Consider the following 23,278-nt stretch of genomic DNA (forward strand, 5'->3'; position numbering starts at 1 on the left):
GACTGATAGACTTGTTCTCTTTTTATCCACTAGCTGCTTTTATTTGGCAGAGTAAAGCTCCCAAATAGATGTCTTCACTTGCAGCCTCTTGAAATTCGCATTTTCTTGTGAATATTACATTCAATGACTGTTTCTTTTTCCCGCTTGCGTTATTCCTTCAAAATCCAACACGAAGAACCAGGAGAGTTGGCTAGGGAGGGTGTGGTGGGTGGTGATTCTGGCTGCTACTCTGCACTGGGAAAGTCTAAGTGCTGTATCAAGAGAAGTTTGTGAAGGAAAGAAAGGAAAAATAGAGTCATAATTTAGATTGAGGGAAGTCTGCAAGGCCCAGGGACCCAGACAAGGATTTATGAAACAAACCTAGACCAAGAATCTAACCACATAATCTGGGCAAGAAGGTGTTTCTGCAGTCCCCATGAGAAGCTGATGGAGGTATCAAATGGGAAGTTGAATCCTTAGTCACTGTGAAAGTCAGACAATAATAGGTGGGAATGGAATTTAGGGATGGAGAACAAAGCCAAGAACAAGACAACCTGACAAAAAGTCAAGAGATCTAGACTGGTACATGTGGGCTGTTCCAAACAGGGAAGACATGGAAGTGAGTGAATAAGAAAATGCAAAAAATTAGATGAAAGAGCAAGTGACAATCCTTTAAATAGTGAAGACAGGCTATATTCAGGAATATATATATGTATATATATACATACACATATATATTCAGGAATATATGTGCATATATGCATATATACATGTATACAATAATGATTAGTGAAAAAAGAAGCCATGCATTTGAGAGCAAGGAGGAAGTGTATAGGAGGACTTGGAGAGAGGAAAGGGAAGGAGGAAATGATGTAATTGTATTATAATCTCAAAAATAAAAGAAATATTAAATAATAAGGGAAAGGCTAATGAATTTTTCAAGTGATAAGAAATATTTAATCATCCTCATGATGAGTCCAATAAGGAAAATTAATAAAGGGAGATCTCAGGAAACATATACAAATGACTGGTCTCACCATCTTCTAACATCTAGTGTGCCCCCAAAAAGAATGAAAAAAACTAGACCATTTAGGAGAAGATGGTCTGTCCAGAGCCAGCATCACCCACAGTGGCTCAGCTCAGCTTGTCTCTGCATCTTTCTCTTTGTCTCATCCTTTCTTTCATTTTTTCTTCGAAGGGGACCCATCTGAGATTTATGGTATCAAAACTTCACATTTCAATTGTAAGAGGCAGTTTTTCTTTCTATCCTATATTTCTCTGTATCCACAAAAAGATCTTTCTTCTCTCTTCCTTTTCACCAGAGAATAGAACGGTAACCCAAATCCCAAGAATCAGGCAATAGAAGCGGAAAAGAGTGAGTAGACAGAGTAGAGACAAACAGGAAAGAAACTTTAGAGATAGAATAAAAGCTTAATATTAAAACCAAGAGGATATACATAAATTATTCCAGAGATATATAACAGACATCTATTCATTTTTATACCAACCTAAATGTAATCATCATTTAACAGTGGTACCCAGTGAAAGCAATTTCGCATTATAATGCACAAGTCACACTCCCCAAACAAAGGAGCCATAAACACAGTTTGAGTCCTCACTCTACTCCTAGAGATTTCAGCACTAAAACAGAGCAAAAGAAGATGGATGTTAAACAACAAACAATCCCTACTGGGGATCAGAGACATCACACTGCCCTTTTCCCATGAGTCTTCTGGGAAGACCCCTGGGAGCAGCCAGCAAATTTGTAGATGGTTGCTCTTCTTGGTTGGGAATTGACTTTAACATCTGGGGAAACACGGTTGGCCTTCCTGGTAGGGGCTGGGCAGGTAGAGGAAGAGTCCTTATCACTACACAGACTACAGAAGTTTGTTTTAAAGATACACCAAACTCTGAATGCAGTAACTAGTGAGAATTCGGGGCCTTAGGAAACATGTGGAGAACCTGGCCAAGCAGCCTTACTTGAAAGAGCAGTTCTAACATTAGAAAAAGAATCCAGAAATTCTTCTGCAGGCCAATTGGTTTACCTTCCTCAAAAAGATTCTTGGTATTTATATTGCTACCTCCCAGGATAGGACATTTTTCTTTGTAACTTAGTAAATATGGTCCTTCTGCTACTGTGGGGACCCCAAAGATGAGCACCCACCATGTGAAGGAAGACCTAGGGAGAAAAGACTAGCCTCACAGTAGGTAAAGTGAATCATATTACATTTAAGAGTTTTTTCCATTGCCTTTAAGAGCTAGGCATTGTTGTCAATTTTTTGTATTAGTTCTAGGAGGTTGACAATTTATTTTATATATATATATATAGTTCATGGAGATTAGACAACATGTTCAGGGATGTGAAGTCAATTCACACTGTAACTCCTGAAGCTCGAGTTATTTCTCCCAAGCTACAGACCCTTTTCTTACACTGTTCCTTGCAAGGACAAGCTAAGTGCATTCCTACATTAGGTATAGCTTCATGTTGCTGTGCAGAAAGCTTTGCTTTTCAAAACCTGTATCCTACATGCAATTACTGACTGCTGAAAGAAGGAATATTAGCCTCTCCTGTGGCTGAGCCCCCATATTGGTTGTCCAATGCTGAGTGTTCAGCCTTGAAACCATATACACACAAACAACAAGAATATATTTGTGTGTGCATGTGTGCACATACATATGTGCACATAAAAAATATAATCAAAGCAAAAGAGGCTATCAACTCGAGAATAGGGGGCAAGGGAGGAGTCCAAGAGGGGGTAACTGGGAGAGGCTGGAGGGAAGAAAGAGAGAGGAAGTGATGTAATTCTACTTCAGTTAAAAACATTAAAAATAAGAAATCAATTTTTAAAAAGTGAAGCTTTGTTGTAATTTCTCATTTCCGGTATCTCACATAGTGTTTGGTCAATAACAACCAGAGCTGAGATAGTTCTGAATGGGGCCTTTCAGCAAAGAGCAGTTTGAGTCATGCATTATTTTTTTTAATCAGGGTATTACAAATTCAGGAGAAATGGTGAGGGAGGAAATAGCCTTTCCTGTTTGATAAACACAGATGCACGAGGGAAAGATTTCCTCCAGTGCATGTTCTTCTATCCTCTGAGATCCTTTTCAGATGCACAGGCTATCTAACATGAATTCTCTGGCTCCTGTCAGGTTTGATTATAACAATTTGTAACAATTATTGCTTTATTTTTAATCAGGGTGAAGACACCAGTTTAGTCTCCTAATTTTTGTCTAAAGTACTTGGATGTCTAGAAAACTTGTAAAGACTGCTCAAAGATGATTTAAAAATGCTCACAACTAAAAAAAAATCTCCTAGGAGGTCATTACAGTCAAGAAACCCATTCATTTTGCATTGAGGATTTGTGTTCAGGGGAATGAGTAGTTGAGTCACTCAGAAATTCACTTAATAGGGAACTCCCTCCATGTTTGGCAAAAGATCATTTCAAGGTTTAGTGCAAAATAAGAAAGCCACAGAGCTTGGTATTTCACCATGGATATTTGAGCTGGAGGGAGAAAATATAGCTGCTATATAGTTTTAAAGCATCTTTTAAAACGAAGCTCATCAAGAACAGATTCTTTTTTTAAAGGTAAATTAAATAGGCAACAATCCTGGGGGAAGTCTCAGCTCCAAGCAGACTTTGGAAATCTAATTAGGATTAATTAATACAAGCATGAGGAAGAGAAGTGAGGCCCACTGGATGTTCCCATGCAATTCTCAAGGCCTTATGTAGAAAACAGGATGAATAATAACTGAGAGAGTTGGCAAGAAGGAAAGAGCCTGAACAATTTCTGGCTTTCCTTCCTACCTTCTTCCCACTGAGTCAGCGTGGAACCAAGGCCTGGCCCTTACCACATACTCACAGACTGGGTCTTGCCAGAGGCAAGGGAAGCACCTCAGGGACTCGTGCTCTACATAGTGGCTGAAACAGCAATAGAGCAAGCATCTAATTCTAAATCTCTCTGCCTCCGTTCCTTTACCAGGAAAAAGGCAATCACCATAATCTTATTCTCTTTAGGATTATTGTAAGCCAAATGAGCTCATCCATGGATACAGCCTAGAACTGCATAAGACACACAGCAAGTTCTAATAATTGCTGTCTCTTCCCCCTTCATTGAAAAGTTGCTTTTTTTTAAAGATCATTAGCCTGTGGCAGTAGAAAGCTGAGATCCTATATAAAAACTCTGATATCTGAATTGTTCTCTCTCATAGCAGGTGATTTCACAAGGTTCACCTATACTCAGGTATTTCTCCCTACAACTGGATGACATTGGCTGAGAAGCACTGGACTTCCCTGTAGAAGACTTTCCTGATAATAAAGAATTTCTCAAAGTGAAGTAGATTGTTTCTCAATAGAACAAATGAGGTGGTATACTGTACTAGCAAAAGCAGAAATAGGTTCTCTGATGCTTGAACTATGATCAAACATCATCATGTTAAATACAGAACAGGGCCTGAATGAAAGAGATACTGAGTACTATATAATTCTGAAGGAGAGTGAGAAGGGATGGGCTTAGAACAGGGGACAGCTAGAGGGATGGGACAAGGAGTGTGAATAAAAGGGCACGACCTTCCCAAAGAACACACAGGAACCTCTTCTGAAAGACTATGTTCGTGGGATGGAACCGCTTAGATCCGATCACTCACAATCTTCTGTGAGAATAATAGGAGAAATTTACCTCTAGAACTGAGAAATGTGTATATGTTGACAAGTTGATTTCTGCACCAAATCAAAGTCTCCTTCAGATCTGCTACATGGAATTTGATTATAAATATAATTCATAGTGCAGGCTTGGATTGAAAAAAGAGGGATCCATCTATTAACTATGAAAGAATAGCAAGAAGGACTTTCAAAATCATACACACACACATATGTATATTTCCCTTTGAGAAAAAAGATAGCACATTAACTTCAAGCAGTGCTGGGGCTGCATATTTTATGGGGTTTATTTGTACTACACATCTTTGATGGGCTCTATTTGTGGCTGAAAATACAAACATACTGATTACAATCATTCTTTCCTACATTTAGGAACAAAATTAATTATCTGCAAAAAGCAGAAAGGCTTAGATAGACTCTGAGTCAGTAAATGATAATAGACAGCACCCAAATATAATGACTCTGTTTCCTACTTTATCTGTTTCAGGCATTCTGAGTGGAATGAATAGGCAAACTTAATTCGTTTTCTGAATACTCTTCAGAAAGGATTTGAATTGGGTAATAAGGGGCAGCATCGGCTCTTCCCTTCCCCCACTCCAGACCCCATAGGAAGCAAGAAAACAGCATTACCGAGCTATACAGGTCCCAAAGGGACATTTTTGAAAGGATATGATGAAATCTGTATTTTCGCAAAAACAAAAGTCACTTGTTTTACCCCATTAACAGCTCCCCCCCCCAACACACACACATACACACAACAAGGAAAGACATTGCAAACTGGGAGGCCCAGCACAGTGCACAGAGCTCAGCACTCAGCCAGGTTTGGCTGCTAAGGATGATAAGGCTTGTACTTGATCTCGTAAAGGCTGCAGCACACTGGCCGTTTGTGACTTTTTACTTAAGCAACTATTGCACTAGCTGACTCCCTTAAGGAAATTACTATTCTATGTGCCACCTGTTTAAAAGCTGCTTCTGTGACATTCAAAATTGTTCTTTTCAGTTTTGAGGGTGGGAGTACGAGGCTTGTTTTTTTTGAAAAACAAGCCAAGTTGGAAAGAACTTTGGCCTGAATACCTGAGCACGAACATGAAATGCATAGGCCTAAGAGGTTAATGAGCCAAGGCACCTTGCAGGGGGTGGGGTATCATTAGTGAATGACTGGTACTGGTTTGCCAAGAGAGACTTTACTCCAGGCAGAGGAAAAGGCACAACAGAGAAACCACACTGTGGATGCCGAGGCCTTTCGGCTTTTGCAATGAATAAATATCCAGAGGCTATTCTGCCTTCATAAAGTAAAGGCTGCTTTCACTATGTTCTGGCTCCCTGAGCAGCCAACATTTGAGATAGGCATTTTGTACTCACTAACTGTCACCCTGGGAGCACATGGATCCTTAAAATATCAGGTCATGAGGATATCTTTCTGAACTTCTGCCCTCTTGGGCAAATTGCCCTGAATTATCTAACCTTTCTGAATATCCTTTGGGAAGAAATCACTTCTCCCTGTCACTACCAGCAGACATGGATAAGTGTCTGCTTACTACCCTGTGGTTATCACATCTGCCACCTTTTAAGTGCAATAAAAGAGATAACTTCCCCAGCCAGCTTGTGTAGCAATAGAAAATGTGTAACTCCGTAGCCTCAAAAAGCAGGAAAGGAAAAGATTGCTGTTCAGAGATCAAAAGAGAGGGGCATGGAAGAATAGCTGGAAGACCAAAGCGATCGAGCTTTACTGCTAATGGGAGGCAACAATATCAAGAGCTCCTTTGATAGGGTTTTTGTATTCCCTGAATGGCTGACACTACTGTCATTGCCACTGATTTTGGACTTGGTGTGTACCTTCTGCTATGCTCCAACAGGTGGGCTGCCTTATGGTTAACCAGCCAAAGCTGAACTAATTGTTCTCCAGCTTGTAAGTCCTTGGTTTGACCCTCCAAAGGCACTGAGAGCTTGAGAGGGTCTTGCCACCATCCAAAGGGAGCAACTTGTAAGACAATTCTTTATAAGCTCTCTTGTGCTTCTGCGTGTCTTACAAACAGAAGCCCTGACTACTGCTTGTTGCAAACCATCTCTTTCAAGTATCTTTATATAGTATAGGCACAGTGCTGGAAGCTACAGTGCCTCCATTCAGAGAAAAGAGCAGTGCCAGTGGTGAGGACTACATCAGCCAGTTGCAATAGTAGGAATCTAGCCATTAGACCGACAGATCTTTGCTTTGCTTGGTTTTTCTCCTTGTAGTGCTAAAGCTGGATTTGAGTTCCCTAAGCTGAAAATGCGCTCTTGTAACACACCACACTGTGTGTGCAGGAGTCCTTCAGCCCTTTTTGCCTTCGCCCATGGGAACTGAGGCTAGGGAATGTGTCTGACCCAAATGCTGACACTCTGGCTATTGCCATTGCTGTGAGAAATTAAAGGTTCTTCATCTCAAATTCATGTCTTTAACTAGCATCCACAAATGACAATAGACTGAATTGTTAGCTTGCAACTGAGGCAAACTCCCAGACTTTCACAGTTCTTGAGGGCATATTCTCATCGTATCAGTTCACTGCCCATAGAAAAGAGGTTTAGAAACTATTGCTAGAACCAGAACACACAAGCATCTAGGCATCATTATGCCCCATGCCTAGGTAAAGGAAAACAATGCTAGATTTGTACAGAGCCCACTTGATTTCCTAAAATGACCTACACTACACATGTAACATTGGGATGAAACATTCAAAAGCTTTTTTCATACAGTTAGCTTTGTAAACTTGCTGTGAATTTAATACTCAACGGTGTCAATTCTTCCTTTATAACTTTTCAGTAATTAGGTCATCTATTTTTAAAAACTGCCTTTTGCAGGCTAAGGCAGTAGGACCACAAGTTCAATGCCAGTCTGTGCTGTGAGTGAAACCCAGTCTCAAAACAGAACAAAAGACAAAACCACCACCTTCTTCCAATGGAAATCACTAAAGAGATTTTATTGTGAATGGTAAAAAGGGAAGAAAAACGTGAATTTTGTGTCATTTCAGAAATGGCCTTCATTTGAATAATACTGCTTACTGCAGTTTCAGATGCTGGCCTGCACACACCGTACTGAGATATTTGCTGGATTTATCACCTCGGAATCCCTTTGGAACAGAAAACAGCTTCTATGAATTCAGAGAAGGGATCTCTATCTGAGACTAAAAAATGAAAGTGCAGTGATAGCACGAGGAGAACACCACTGACAATTTGACATCTGAGAAATGACCTCGGCCTTCAAAAGTAGAAAAGAAAGGGAAGGCTAATCGTGGAAATTCTGATGAGTTACAGTCACTCACACGGACAGGAAAGTGCATGAATTTGATAGAGTGAATTATTACAGATCAACAGGAGAGCCTGCCTCAAAGCTTCCTACCATATCTGAATAAATATTGGCCGCATTGCCTCCTCAAACATTCTAGCCAAAGAAATGGCTGTACCTGGATACTGGCATACGTTAGGTTCTCAGTAGGCAATGTTACTACCTAAGGAAATTCCAAAAATCTGAATGGATTTTTGTTCTTTAGAATAAATACCAGATACACTGGTTGTGACTGGCTGGACATATTGCTCTGTATTAGAGCATGTGCTTAGCATGCACAAGGGCCCAGGTTCCATCTCTGCAAAAACCAAGTCAAACAACTATCTGTTGTCCCAATGAGGTGTAAACTCAACACTGCAAGTGAAACTTAATAGATTTTTCACTATTTTCAACACTCATATAGACTTTAGGTAGTGCTTATACATATATTCTCTTAGAAACTACTCTGTTCCTTTAAGTGTTAGAAATATGAAAAAAAAACCACCCTCATGTCTTTTATTTCTTCATTGGGAAATAGCAGAGCAAGAGTCTCCAAGGAGAGAGAATGAATTCAAAAACCGATTGTGCAGCTGGAAAAACAGTAGGGAGTAATACAGGATATTAAATAATATAATAAAAAACCTATTTAGGTTGCGTTTGGGGAGTGAAGATTCTAGTGAATAGAGAATGGAAGTGTTTGAGAGAGCAATATAAAGTCATGGTAACGAGCAAAAGCTTTGGAGTCAGACAGACACAGTTCTGAATCTGAGTTCTGCGACCTGCCAGCTGAGTGACCTCTGAATGGAGCAAAAAAAATGGTTCATGGTCATCTTCCCTACCCTCCTTCCCATGTGCTGCGCCCACCACAGTGCTTCCATAATGAAATGTTCAATAGATATTTCCAGGATCTCTTTCAGGGAGTGCTAAAGTGAGTCACAATGGGGGAAGAAAGGGAGAAATCGTGGTGAGAGAAAGGACTGTGATTTTGCACAACTTTCAATGACACGTCATATGCCAAGGTAGTGAAACTGTGGAGCAGAAATACTAACACTGGACGTGCTGAGGAGAATCAATCAAAGCACATGAGCACAACTGGAAAAAGGAAAGTACCAACAGTCAAGCAGGCAGGAGGGAGTGTAAGAGCATGAATTTGAAGGGAGCAGGGAGAAGTATGTGGGAGGATTTGGAGAGAGGAAAGGGAAGGGAGAAATGTTGTAATTCAATTACAATCTCAAAAATAAACAAAAAAGAGGATATAAACACTTAATTTGTGGAGTAAAGACAGTCAATGAGATCGGCTACAGAAAGTTTTTGGAAAATTTTCTGGGAGAGGGATAAACGCCCAACATTTAACAAATGAATGAATTATACGTGAAATAAATGTAGGTATATGGTAATGACAATCAAAGTGATTTCGAGATTAAAAACAATAGAATTCTAAAAGATGTTCTATAGGGGCTGGAGATACAGCTCACTGGTAGAGTGGTTGCTTAACATGTGCACAAACCTGGGCTCTATCCTCTATATTGAAAGAAAAAGGCCATGATAATCAGCAATGCTGAAAGTATATGCATTATAAACTGTACTTATCTACACTTTGCTTCAAGATATAAAATATGGAATTCAATAATGTGCTGATCAATTTTTACAGCAAGATTTTCACCCAACTACTATCAAAGGCTCAATACTCTCTTGAAGGCAAGATATGTATCCTTGATTCCAAATCCATTTGCAGATCAGAATGGCTCTATTATTATTAATACCTTTTCTTTGAACTTTTCAGTACAAATATTTCTCTCCCACACTTTCTCCTCCTTTATCCTCTTACATATGCATACATATATCTTTTATACACTTATTAGCATTTGTATTCAATTTCTTTATACTAAAATAGCTTGATCAATCATACTTAAAAATAAGTGTAAGGAGCTGAGGTTATAGCTCAGTGATGGGACACTTTCTTGGTGCATGTGATTCTTTGGGTTTGTTCCTCAATACTAAAAAAAGTGTAAATGGGTTGGAGAAATGGCTCAGAGGTTAAGAGCCCATGCTGATTTTCCAGAGGACCTTCGTTCTGTTCCCAGCACCCACATCAGGCAACTGTTCATAACAACCTAGCTCCAGCTCCAGGAGATCCCATACCTCTGACTTCCAAGGGTACCTACACATACTCACATGCACTCAAACACACTATACATAATTTAAAATAATAATAACTAATCTTTAAAAGGTGTTAAGAAAAAGCCATTATCCACTAGGCACCCAGCAGTTTGGACTGGGACTTGCACTTTCTAAACCTAACAGTTCATTTAACATGCACTTAGCAACCCCATTTTAGAGATGTAATATCATTTTAGCTCTGTCAAAAACAGGCTACAGTGTCTGAGCTATTCACTTTCAAATTCTCAATCTTTTATCTTTCAAGCAAGGTAGCCAGATGTTCCTAAGGGAACATCAGGATCAACTAGGACACTATTTAAATGACAAGTTCTCTAGCCTCTCCATAGAGTTGTGTTATTAGAATCCCTGGGTTTGTACTCCAGGATTATGTTAAACAAGTTCTCCCATTGACTGGGATGATGAGCCAAATTTGGGAACTGAACGTCTACTACATTCAGGGGTGCTGCCAGGAATAAGACCTCAATATTTGTCCACATGCACTTACCTGGTAGTCTACAGGATTGAGAACCACCCTTGAAGAAACTAAAGCAGTAACAATCCATACTTATGAGAGTCCAAGAGTATCACATCCATGTAAAAAACCAAAACCATTTTCAGGATGTGAGATGGATTATAGCCACCAACCCCAACAACTGGACAACATCCTGTGTAGATGCCTCATCCCATGACATACATAGCTAGTCAAGAAAGCCGTTCTGCCTCTGCAACTCAGGAATAGCATGATTTGAGAGAGCTCTTGACATAACTGAACCTAAGAAAGGTTTGACTCTAGGGTGGTCCCATTTTATTAACACGAAGAAGTAAGGGTGCTTCGGCAGAATCTTATTAACACTTAATTTTAAACCAGCTTTTGTTCTGAGGGATTCTGTGGGTTTGTCGACATGAACAGAATGCTTCAGTCTGTCAAGCCCATAGTTCTCTTCACCCTAAGAAATAGCCCTGCCTGCTTGGAGCCTATACAGAGTATGGGCTGGAACACACCCAACCAGTGATTCCCTAAGCTCCACCAGGGGATACAGATGACTTAGTCTTGGTGATCATATAACAGCAATAAGGCAGTATACATATGCTTTCTGGTTTAGTTCAGGCATTCCCAGGGGATGACTGACTTCATGCTCTCATAATTAGATGGGAGCTGGGAGCAATCAGGCCTTTAATGACCAAAACAGAAAGGGACTGCATCACTGAGCACCTCTTGACAGCTACGGCCTTTCCTCCTGAATGATAATGACACAAAATGTACTCCCCCTACTCTATGTTAGTTATGTGCATGAGCACACGCTTACATGTACATGTACCTAAAATGCAGCAGGTTTGAAAGCCTGAAATAGCTATGCAATTTAAGTTCAGTATGTCTTTGTAAAATCCTAATGGTGCTTTTAGAGTGAAAGTCTGGAAGGGTCTGCTGGGGGACAAAGTGAAATGGCAGAAAGAATATTAGATTGCAGCAGAAGAATACCTTGGATTCTGCTTCTGTCTCTTTTATTAGCTAAATAACTCTGGGTATGCCTCCTGAGACTTTATTTCTTCATTTTCAAATGAATGGGATTAGACTAGCTCAGTTCTCACAGTCTTTCCAACATTCACATCATAGAAAAATGTTCACTATGGTGGAATTTATTCAGTTGCAGGTCCAGCTACCAGTGAAACTGTGACATGTCAAGGCTTCATAACTATTGTCTTAGGAAGTTACAAATGCCTAACACCTGACAAAGTTCTATGCATAAAACAGATGTTCATGCAACAAACCTGCATGTTCAGACCTCATCAAAACAGTGCACTTTTTTGTTTTGTTTTGTTTTTCTCCTTTTTTGTTTGTTTTTGGAGACAGGATCTTATATTAACCCTGGAAGTACTCTCAAACTCCAGATCTTGTGACTCAGTCTCCTGAGTATTAGGGCTATGGGCATGGGGCACTTGTGCATGCCTATTTCTTCTTTTTTTGTGTTTAATAGCACTGGGGGAGGGAAACATGCTTTCCAGATCCATTATGCTATAGTCAAAAAATTCACCTAGATTACCTTGAAATACGCACACATCTTGCTCTTAGTCTTCTTACTTCCCTCTTACTGCAGACATCTCACACCCCAATGCCCTTGGTTGGTGTTGGACACAGAGTGGGCCCTCAATTAATGTTAGTGAAGGAGCATATGAATGCACTTACATTTCATTTTTCTAGTTCTGTGCAATTGACTTTTGCATAAGGCCCCAGAATCTGGCCTCAAATTATAAAGCAGTCAAGGGAATAATTAGCCATCGAAGAACACCATCGTTAGATAGGGCATTTCTGTTCATTTTACTATAAAATATTTTCTTAGTAAATGGGTTTTAAATGGCCAACACTGTGAATGGGGCAATTAGAGCAGCTCCATAAGTAGCCATGCCGAGGGTTGTATCATTTCTGTCCTCCTTCCTAGTTTAATTCACCAAAGAAACCAATTAGCCCTATCACTTTGCACTTCCAGAGTTTAAAGACAAGGCTAACTAGCCCATGCTGCTCTCGACATTCTGGATAAGCAATGGCTCAGAGTACACAGCAATGCACTGGAGAGAAGCTAAGAGCAGGAGTCAGGAGGCCAGCCAACCTGGGTTGGAATCCCAGCTCCTCCCATACAACAAGCTTAGAGACCTTGGAAAGTACTTATGGTCTCTAAGCTTCACCCCTCCTATGTGCAACGGGTACAATATTGAGACCCATCATATGGATGACTGTAATATATTATGATGCACCCTGGCCAACAGAGCACCTGATATGTAGCAAGAGCTCAACAATAGTAGTGTATTTTACTGCCCTGCCACATCCTCCTAGGAAGCCGGCAGCATTTAAGAATCAGTCATTGTCTTAAAATGACATGGCTGGAAGCTCTGGGCTGTGTGTTCTGCTCTACATCAGAAGTGGCTTTCTCTTATGGTTCTATGACAAACTCTCCTAGGAGTCAAGCAAGCTGCTACCTCACTTGCAGAACTCTCCCATCACAAATCCCGTAAGTCTTAGACTGGTATAATTAAGGCTGCAAATAGGAATGTTGGGTAGAGCGGATGTTTTGCTTTCTTATGGCCCTGTTTGGGTTTGGTTAGTAGGCACTAGTTTTCTTTAAAGTCACTCTTCAGAATGGTAATGTGGTATATGCAATGAAGACCACGGAGATAAATCAGAATGAAAGGTGATGACAATTGAATGAAAATTCTAGTTTCCGAATCATGCCTCGTCCACTAACTATGTAGCTGGGTGTGCAACATGCAATTTCACTAAGCTTCAGTTGCCTTGTTTATAAGAGAGAGGAACTATCAGAGTATTATCATAAGGATCATGATAACAACAATAACAGCTAACATTTAATAAAGGTTTACCATCTATCACACAGATGCTAAGTGTCTGAATATATGCTATTCCTTTTACATGATTTACATAATTCATAAAATTAGTTCCCAATATTCTATAGCAAGGAAGTATGTGAATTCAAAGCCTGGTATTATGACTCTGTAGCCTGCAGTTTTAACACGTGGCTTACCTCTGTGAGTTCATTCAGCCCATCTGTCATCCTTGCTTACTCGGTTTTCTTTCTCTATTCTTCTATCAGTATCTGCTGCTAGAGAGGTCACCCCACCCAACACCACAATGAAGGACAGCCCCCTTAGAAAACCGAAGAGAGATACTTACAGTGGTGGTCAGCTTGCCTCCGTTCTTCTGCACATACTGGATGGAATCATGGATCGTGGAAAAGAGACCGAGCAGCACATTCTCCATGTCGTAGATTCTGTACATGCCGTTCACGAGTTCTTCAAGAGACAGAATGTATTCTCTCCAGTACTTGTCGATCTCCACCACACCTGCCATACAGCCTTGCATGACCACATTGCAATAGCCACCGCAAGGCTTAACCATCATCAGTCCCTGGCAGTAAGAGCAGTACCACATTCTGGTGAGCATACGGCCACAGTCCTTACTGAACTTGAGGTGATCGGTAGTGTTGATTACTTCAATTCCGAGGTTCAGGGCTTGCAGGAAGATTCGAGTGACTTGCAGTGACTTGGAAACCTGGGTCATGATGAGCTTGGGGAAACTGCCAAATACTTTCAGGTCACGTCTTGCTCCTCGGAGGCACTCGTTGATGTCTAATACTGACTCAGGAAGGCCGGGGTTCATCATCTGGGTATAGATGACTGGAAAGAGGCTGTCAAACAACTCATTGACCATATCATCTACATTGATATCAGAACCCAAGATGTAGAGAGACACATCGGTGAAAAATTCACTGACAAATTCGAAAGCTTGCGGAGTCAGGCTGGGGTAGTTGTTCTTGAACATGGCATTGGTGTAGTTCTTGGCATGGCGAACAACAATTTCAAAGGCCTCTGTAAAACAGGAGAAAAAAAGACATACCCACAAATTAAAGCATGAAATCCAGGGTATAAAGGAATTTGCTATGTCTCTGTTGCTTTGGTCATTAAGGTCCATTTGCTTTAAATAATTGACTCACATTCATTACTGGCATTACCTATATTTCTGCAGTTGTTTGCTCCCATAAATCAATTTTCCTTTCTGAATGAGAAGTCCAAACTTTGATGTGCACATAAATTCTTAAACACACAAATTGTATTTCAAATGACAACAGCCAGGATTCAGTTAACATTTCAGCCTTTCATGACAATATTGATTAAAACTTGACTAAATGAGAAGTTATTTCTCATTCTCTCATTGATTCATTCAGTTAAAAAGAAATTGCATTTAAGAACATTTCATTTTTAGACAGAGACAAATATTTGACAACAGACCATATACTGTATAAACTCATATAACAATTTGAGCCTGTTCAAACCCAGAGGAGAGGCAAGTTATTAGTTAAGAACAAAAAGATAACCCAAATTCAATCATTTTGTGTAGATTTTTCTCCAGATAACTTTAAAGGGAGTTATCTGACAGATTGCTAGACATGGATCCAGTGAATGGGTATCTGGGTGGGGAAAGCAATCCAGGTACTTCTCTATACATTTGGTAGTGACAAAGACTGCAAGCCAAACATCTGGGAGGGGAACCGCTAAGCTTCCGTGGTAAGCTCAGCTTCCACATGACTTGGAAGCCTCATCCAGTCTACAGAGACCACAAATTCAAGATTACATCTGCAGCTTCAGCCCCTTGGCATAAAGCCCAATTAGTGTCACTGCTTGGAGAGAGAAAGTAGTCATGTTGTGCTATCCCATTTTCCCAAAACCAAAATGTTCTAGACACAAATTATTCCAAATAACCAGAGTGTCACTTTTATACGTAAAAAGAAAAAAAAAAACTACAACAAAAGATTTTTTAAAAAGAAATAGAAGAGTTTAAAAAGAAAAAAATAGCCAAGTTTCCTCATATTTTACGTTGGTACTTTCAGTTCCTTCTAAAATGCAAAGGTCCATGACAGATGCACTCTAAATGATGCCAATTCATGAGCCTTGAAAAATCAAATTATTACTACCTTCAGACTACTAAAGAGACTGTATTCCTTGGGATCACTTAGCCCATCATTTCAGTCATCTGTGGCAGAAGTAAGCTCTAGGCTGAACAACTGCCATCTGCCCTAGACCCCTCATAAGGCAGAACTCACTGCCTAGATTCTTCCCTGGAGCTCCTCACATCCCCAGCAATGTTGGAGAGGTGCCAGTGTGATTCTAAAGAGTTTCCAAGCCCACTAGAGACCAAAAATGAATTTAAGTTAGAACTTCCTAATGGACAAAAGTTTTTGAGAATGTGTGGACTGGCTATTGGTCTGAGGGCAGCTTCAGCACCACTGGGAGGCCCAAGTGTTTGCTCTTTCCTTCCATTTTTCATTTTAACTTCAGGTAGAAATTTATTATATATTAGGCTGTGTTAGGTACTATGGATATATAAGCTAGATGGAGATTAGTGATATACCATCTTTGTCTCAGAAATGTGGCCAAGCACAGTGGCTCACTCTTAGAATCCCAACATCTGGAAAGCAGAGGTAGGAGAAGTTCAAGGCCAGTGTGATCTACACAGGGAATTCCAGGCCAGCCAGAGTTATACAGGAGACCCTATCTCAGAAAGAAATATTTACAGGCTATATAGTTTGGAGACTACAAACCATGTAGAAGAACATTATGACACCTAGTTTTTACAAAAACCTTCTGAATTTGGTATTATCAACCCCGATTTAACAGATGATGAAATTGAGTCTCAGTGGAATGGACATATTTCTCCAAGGTCACACAGTTGCACAGTAGAAGCAATCAATTCCAACCAGTGTCTCTAAGTGACAGTTACACCCTAGCTGCCCTCAAACTTGCAGTCTACACACATTCTCAAAAATCTTTGTAGAAAGTTAAGTTCTATTTTAAACTCATCATTTTCCCATCGGCTTTCTCATCTCCGAATGAAAATGTACCAGAAGAAATTGAAACCCAAAGACCAATAAAGCAGAACAGCACTTTCACCTTTGCCTTGGGGCAGCAGGAAGTAGGAGAAGGGAGAAGACCGCTTCGCAGATGGGTTTACCTCTATAGGTCTCAATCATCCAGGCCACTCTAAAATGAATTCTCTGGGAAGCGAATTTTACCTGAATTGTGCTGTACTCATTCTCTAATATACAAGATACACGGCAGGAAAAGCCCACAGATCCTCCCGCCAATAACATTTCTTTTTCAAAGCTCTGTTGCTAGCACTGCTGGATCAATAGAAAAAGAAAATTACAAAAGATCATGAACTCTACAGAAACAACGACAACAACACATATTGCAGGGGAAAGGGCTGGGGCCCATACTGAACATCAAGCTCGGATGTGCTTTCTACAGCAGAGTCTACATATCAGAATGAACTTGGCACCTCTCTGGATTTGACCCAATTCCCTTGCTTCTGTATCACATGACAGCAGACCAAAGCACAAGGCTCAAGGGTTTCACAGGGTCTCATAGGAAGCAACACTAGGTGAAAAGAGATGCTTGGCTTTCTTCAGTCACTTGAGGGGTCATGAAATAAAGTCTAGGGCAGGAGTAAATGCAAGGAAGGGTAAATCCACTGATAACACGGTCAGATAACCATGTATACTTTAACTAGACGTAATTTTCTTCTTTCTCTTCCCTTCAATGAAGTGAAGAGTTATGTTCAGTCAACACTGGAGTAAATTTAGTGGAATCAGAGCTATCATGAAGAATTTGTCATCGAAAATATCCACTGATTTTTATAATCTACAGATTAAAATAAATGGATTTAATAAGCCGAGACATGTCCAGATACAGAACCATTTTATCTTTATTGTTATTATATTTTTTATTTATTGTTTTATTGATTGATTGATTTTGTGTGTGTGTGTGTGTGTGTGTGTGTGTGTGTGTGTGTGCCCACACATATGCCAAGCATGCTTGTGGCGGTCAGAGAACAACTTATGGGAATCAGTTCTCACATTCCGGGGATCAGGATGGAACTTTAGTTGTCAAGCTTAGCAATAGGCTAAGGCATGTCACCAGCCCATTCCCTAGATTTCTGAATATTCCTATCACCATCCCAATCACCACGGATGCTAGTGTTGCCGATGTTCTCCTTAAAGTTTGATGCTCCATGACAGACACAGTTCTCCAGACATGATTTCATGGGAGAAGTGTACAGATTCTCTTTAAATGGTTCAATAACTTCTACCCACCCCCACTCAGGATGTATGGTCTACCACTGTGGCAGAATGGCTAGCCTTAGTATATGGTGCTGTGTGTCTGCGTTCAGACTCACACTGAATGAAATGGGCTTTTATGTGCCTGCTTGGTAGTCAGCTGAGTATATTTTTTAAAAAGGAGAATATACTTGGGGTCGAAAGACAAGAAAAATAAATGAACCATGGAATCCTTTTCAAGGTCTGTAGAGTAAGCAGTTGTTATAGAAACCAGTTATTTTTTCGAGGCAGTTTTTCCAGCACTGCAAGGATGGCAACTACTTTATGAGAACTTTTTTTTAATGCTCCTAGGATGAATACTTCGTAATGGCGTAGACGGAAAACAGGCTTTATTTTCAAGTGCAGGTACTTGGATGGAAAAGGAAAACTAATCTTTCCTGGGCCCCTGCAAGATGCATGCCAGAATCCATGGCACACATGCTTCTATCTATCCTCTTCTGCACCTATGACATAACCACGGGTTTGGAATCGTTTTTTAACAAGGAAACTGAGGCTCAGAGGTTACATGAGCCACACAGGTAATACTTCTAGTTGGATTCCAGGGTCTCGATTTAAAAGTAGAGACATTTAACCTTGATTAATTGCTGCAGGCTGAATGTGGATTAGCTTCATAGCTAAAACTCTTAGGGGATAGGGAGACAGCTCAGTTGGTAAAGGGCTTGCTGTGAAAGCATTAAAGATCTGAGTTCCATCCCCAGAACCTATGTAAGAAATCTAGGCATAGTGGCCTGAGTTACACTCCCAGCATGGGAGAGGTGCAGTCAAGAGGATCCTTGAGCTTGCTGGCTAGCCTGTCTATCCTACTTAGAGAGCTCTAGACCAGGAAGATCTAGTTTTCAGAAAAGCAACAAACAAAAACACAAGCAAGAAAGCAAGCACACAAAAATCCTCTAAAAGTAATATGGATGATACCTGAGAGATGACTCCCAAGGTTGAGCTCTGTTTCTACATGCGCGTGCGCAGACAGACAGACAGACACACACACACACACACACACACACACACACACACACACGAGTTAAAAACTCCTGAGGTCCCAGGCTTACAGATCTATTATCCTTCTCTGGATTTCACTCCAAGAAATGACACAAAGTTTTCACAATGGAGATCCAAGAAAAATAAAACTCACCTTTTGAGTAGAGGAGGGAAAATTAATTCATGTATTCTCCATAACAATTATCTGCCTTTCAAGGGCTATATAATTTTACCGAAGTATCATGTAACTGAAGGAAATTGATTAATAACTTGGCCTCCTGTAGCTTTCCTATTATACCTTAGGAGGAAAGGGGGGCAAGGAAAAACCTTCTGAAGGTCATAGCCCAAAGACTTAGGATGCAACAACATAATGCACTTGATCGTTAAATTTGCATACCCCTTATACCTTAGCACAGCATCAGTTTGCCTAAAGTGGGGTAACAGTACACTACAATAAAGGAGGCTATAAGATACAAACAGTATTTGAGAAAGAATTCTTAGGGCCTGTGAGATGGCTTAATGGGTAAATGCATGTGCCATGTAAGCCCCATGACCTGAATTCAGTCCTTTGAACCCACAGTGGAAGAAGAATCCTCAAAGTTGTCCTCTGACCTAACCACGCACCCTATGACACACACCCAGGTGTGAGTATGTCCATGCACACATCACACATGCTGTAACAATACTTAATAAAATACTTAGAATAGCAAAGAAAACGTTCTTGGAGAACCCTGAAACTAATGTGATTTTTAAAAAAAATTTTAAAAGACAGTAGGAAAAAAAAAATGAAGCCTCTAGCACCTACAGCTCTAGTGACAGTTACAACACACTTTGAATACCTTAGCCCCTAGATTAACAAAAAGGTGAGTGAAGAACAAAATGTCAATGCAGAGGCACATATTCAAACTCCAGAAAACCAGAGACAAACTGAAAGCCTCCAAGGAGGCTGTGGACTCGGTAAGGATAAGAGTGCATCACTCTCATGAGAAATCATGCAAGCAAAAGAGTACGGTGGAACAGTTAAAAGGGTAGCACGAAAGAGAAGCCCGCTGATGTAGAGCTCTGAATCAGCAACATGCTCCTTCAAGAGTGAAACAGAAATAAGAACCTTCTCAGACAATACACACGGAGTTTGTCACTGGTAAGATGGGCAAGAAATATTAAAACAAATTATAACTACGAATTCTGCAGGAAGAATGGAAAGGAAGATGGGAGAGAGGGAAGTGTCATTGGTGAATAAAGAAGATAAAAGTTTTTTTTCTGTTCCTTTTCCTTAATTGATCAATATCTCTCAGTGGTGGAACACTTTCCCTAGCATTAGTGAGACACTGGATTAAATCCAAAGTACCATTAAATGAATGAATGAATGCATAAATAAAATATAACAGTAACAAAAACAACAACCCTTTTAGAAAATGGGCAAACTGTCTGAGGAGCCACTTCACCAAAGAAGATTCATTGATCTCAAACAAATAGAGAAAAGATGCTCAATACCATACATCTTCAGGGAATTAAAAATTACAGTAATGAGATGCCATTGTGCAGGCATGAGAATGTTTAAAAGTCACACAACTGACAATATCAAATGCTGTAAGGGTGTAGAGCAGTGGTTCTTAACCCTCCTAATGTTGTGACTCTTTAATACTGTTACGGTGACCCTAACTATATGTTGTGATAAGCCCAGCCATAAAATTATCTTCATTGCTACTCCATAACTGTGATTTTGATACTGTCATGAATCATAATGTACAAATCTGTGTTTTCTGATGGTTTTGGGCAACCCCTAGAGGGTTGTGACCCACAGGTTCAGAAGTTCTGGTGTAGAGCAACAGCAGCAGACACTGGTATATCTGGAGGGAATACAAGATAATACAACTACTTTAAATACCAGACAGGCAGTTTCTTATGAAACAAAAGATGTTGATTATGTTATGTTGGGGGATATTATTTTAAGGTGTGTTACTTTTGTTTAACTCTGTGAAGCTGTGTTACTTTGTCTGTCTAAAACACCTGATGGTCTAATAAAGATCTGAATGGCCAATAGCAAGGCAGGAGAAAGGATAGGTAGGGCTGGCAGGCAGAGAGGATAAATAAAAGAAGAAAAGAGATGGAAGACGAGAAAGAAGTAGCCAGAGAAGGAGGAAGGCTCCAGGGGCCAGCCACACAGCTACACAGCAAGTCACAGAGTAAGAGTAAGATTTACAGAAGTAAGAGAATGGGAAAAGCCCAGAGGTAATAGGTAGATGGGATAATTGAAGTTAAGAAAAGCTGGCTAGAAACAAGTGAAGCTAAAGCCGGGCATTCAGAATTAAGAATAAGCCTCTATGTGTGATTTATTTGTGAGCCGGATGATGGGTCCCCCCCCCAAAAAAAAGCAAAAATAAACAACAATTTTATCCAGAGATTGTGCTTCCCTTATCACCTACTTAATTTTTCTTTCAAATTTAAAAGTTTTAAGTAAAATCTATTAATTTTTGACAGTGCCAGAACTTTAGAACTCAGTCTTTGATGGAACTAGTGATGAGAACCACTGAACACAGATAAGTCACTCCCTCTTTTTTCCTTCAATCTTCTTGACATTTTGTTCATGAAAAAGGGAGTTTTAGTATACAATAGATGCCATGATATCAATGTAATTTTAGTTAGAAAAACCACTGCAAAAATTTAATGGACCAAAACACCCAAACAGGTAACACATTCCAATGTTATTTTTTGAATACTGAATGGTTTTTTGAAAACTAGCCACAGAGAAACAAAAAGTTTAGGTTGAAAGTAATAGTTTTAGTTTTTGAAAAATAGTTCATAGAGAAGACACTAAAAATATTAGTTCAATTTCTGTTGTACTTTCATATGCTTTACAATTCACATTAATTTAACAAGAACTTAATAAGCTTAGGAATAAATTGTTATTAAATATAAGTCATTTATTTATGCAGGACTACGAGCAGCCTATAAACATAAATACTCTCAGTTTATTCCTTTTACATACTAGGCTTCTAAACACAAGGTACGTCAAGAATATAAGAAATGCATTTTCATGAGCTATTACATGTATCATTAGAGATAGGCGAGATAGATAGATAGATAGATAGATAGATAGATAGATAGATAGATAGATATCGATGAATGGACAAATGGATGAATGGATAGACAGATAAATAGAAGAATGATAGAGGATAGATGGATGGATGAATAGATAGATAGGTAGGTAGGTAGGTAGATAGATAGACAGACAGACAGACAGACAGGTAAATAAATTTTCCTCCAAAGGCTATTACAGACTATAGAAGACAATTAAAATGATTTATTGTAAGGGTCCTCAGAAGCAAGAAGTGAAAATCTGTACTAGAAAATTTATGAGCCTGCAACAGTTGACCACACGTTTGCCCCACTAGCCCAATTAGTTCTTATCATTTACTGTCCATTAGTTTTCCTGAACAACTACTTTGCTTTCACCTTCTGGACTCTGTGAGTCATGTAACTCATAATTTTTCCCTCCTCACATTTATGACTAGAAAGCTTACAGCTAAATTTATAGCCTCCCTCTATCAAGCATAATAAACTTCATGCCATGTGTTTTCTGTCATAACCTTCCTCCATCTTTCCTCTCTGTATATTTCCACTGGCTTGAGGGCTCCTGGGTATTTTAGTTATAGTGCACCTCATTGTTATTATGTACAGTCATAAAGAGAATTTAAAATTCTTTGAAGAATAAAGTAGAATGCAAATAAACAAGTAGGTAAATAAGGACATAGAGGAAGACAGACAAAATACTGTTGCAATAATGTAGTCTCATGGCTGGAGTAACAATTACAGAAGTCTTTCAATTTAGAAATGGGTGGGGCCCTTTCAGGAACTCACTAGCAGAAGCTGTCCTCCCCAGCAGCTGCCAGAGTGCTCTCTTTATACTTCTTTCCACCACATATGAAAAACAGGAGTTAAAGCCAGGCAGTGATGGGCATACTTCTTTAATCCCTCGGGAGGCAGAGGCAGGCAGATCTCAGTGAGTTTGAGGCCAGCCTTGTCTACAAAGAGTTCCAGGATAGCCAAGACTGTACAGAGAAATCCTGTCTCGAAAAAAAAAAACAAACAAAAACAAAAACCTGGAGTTAAATGTACCTAATGATTTTAAAATGAGGTAGGCTTTAGTATGACTGGCTTCAACAGGGCTAAAATGCTTGTGTTCATATGGATATCAGATTAGGACATCCCTGGGAAACCAGAGAGGTAGCTTGACAAAACAATGCAGGAGTTCTTCAGAGGAAAATCTTTTTTACATTGATATGCTTGATTTAAATAACAATTTGTCCTGGAAAAGTCACAGTTAAGACACTCATTTGATTGTGGGTACACCAAGAATAGTCTTAGTTATTGTAAAAGAATATTGTAGCCAAGCATTTTTCACATTATCAACCTGATGAGCTTTTTCTAAGACATGATCCTTAGTCTTTTTGCATTCTCCTCTGTCTTCCAGGATTTCATTTGGACTGGCCAGATCTCAACCCAATCATGATTATTCAAGG

The 23,278-nt window shown here is 39.7% G+C and overlaps 1 protein-coding gene across 1 annotated transcript in view; it reads right to left on the reverse strand.

The window, feature by feature from the left end:
* The window catches only part of Gpc3 (glypican 3), a 339,189-nt gene that overhangs the window by 137,414 nt on the left and 178,497 nt on the right, over window positions 1–23,278 (reverse strand). Inside the window, exon 3 of the mRNA XM_059250245.1 lies at window positions 13,781–14,475. Coding sequence (XP_059106228.1) covers window positions 13,781–14,475 — 695 coding nt within the window. The remainder of the gene's footprint in view (window positions 1–13,780; window positions 14,476–23,278) is intronic.

This window comes from Peromyscus eremicus, chromosome X (assembly GCF_949786415.1).
Source record: "Peromyscus eremicus chromosome X, PerEre_H2_v1, whole genome shotgun sequence".
NCBI classification, from domain to species: Eukaryota; Metazoa; Chordata; class Mammalia; order Rodentia; family Cricetidae; genus Peromyscus; species Peromyscus eremicus.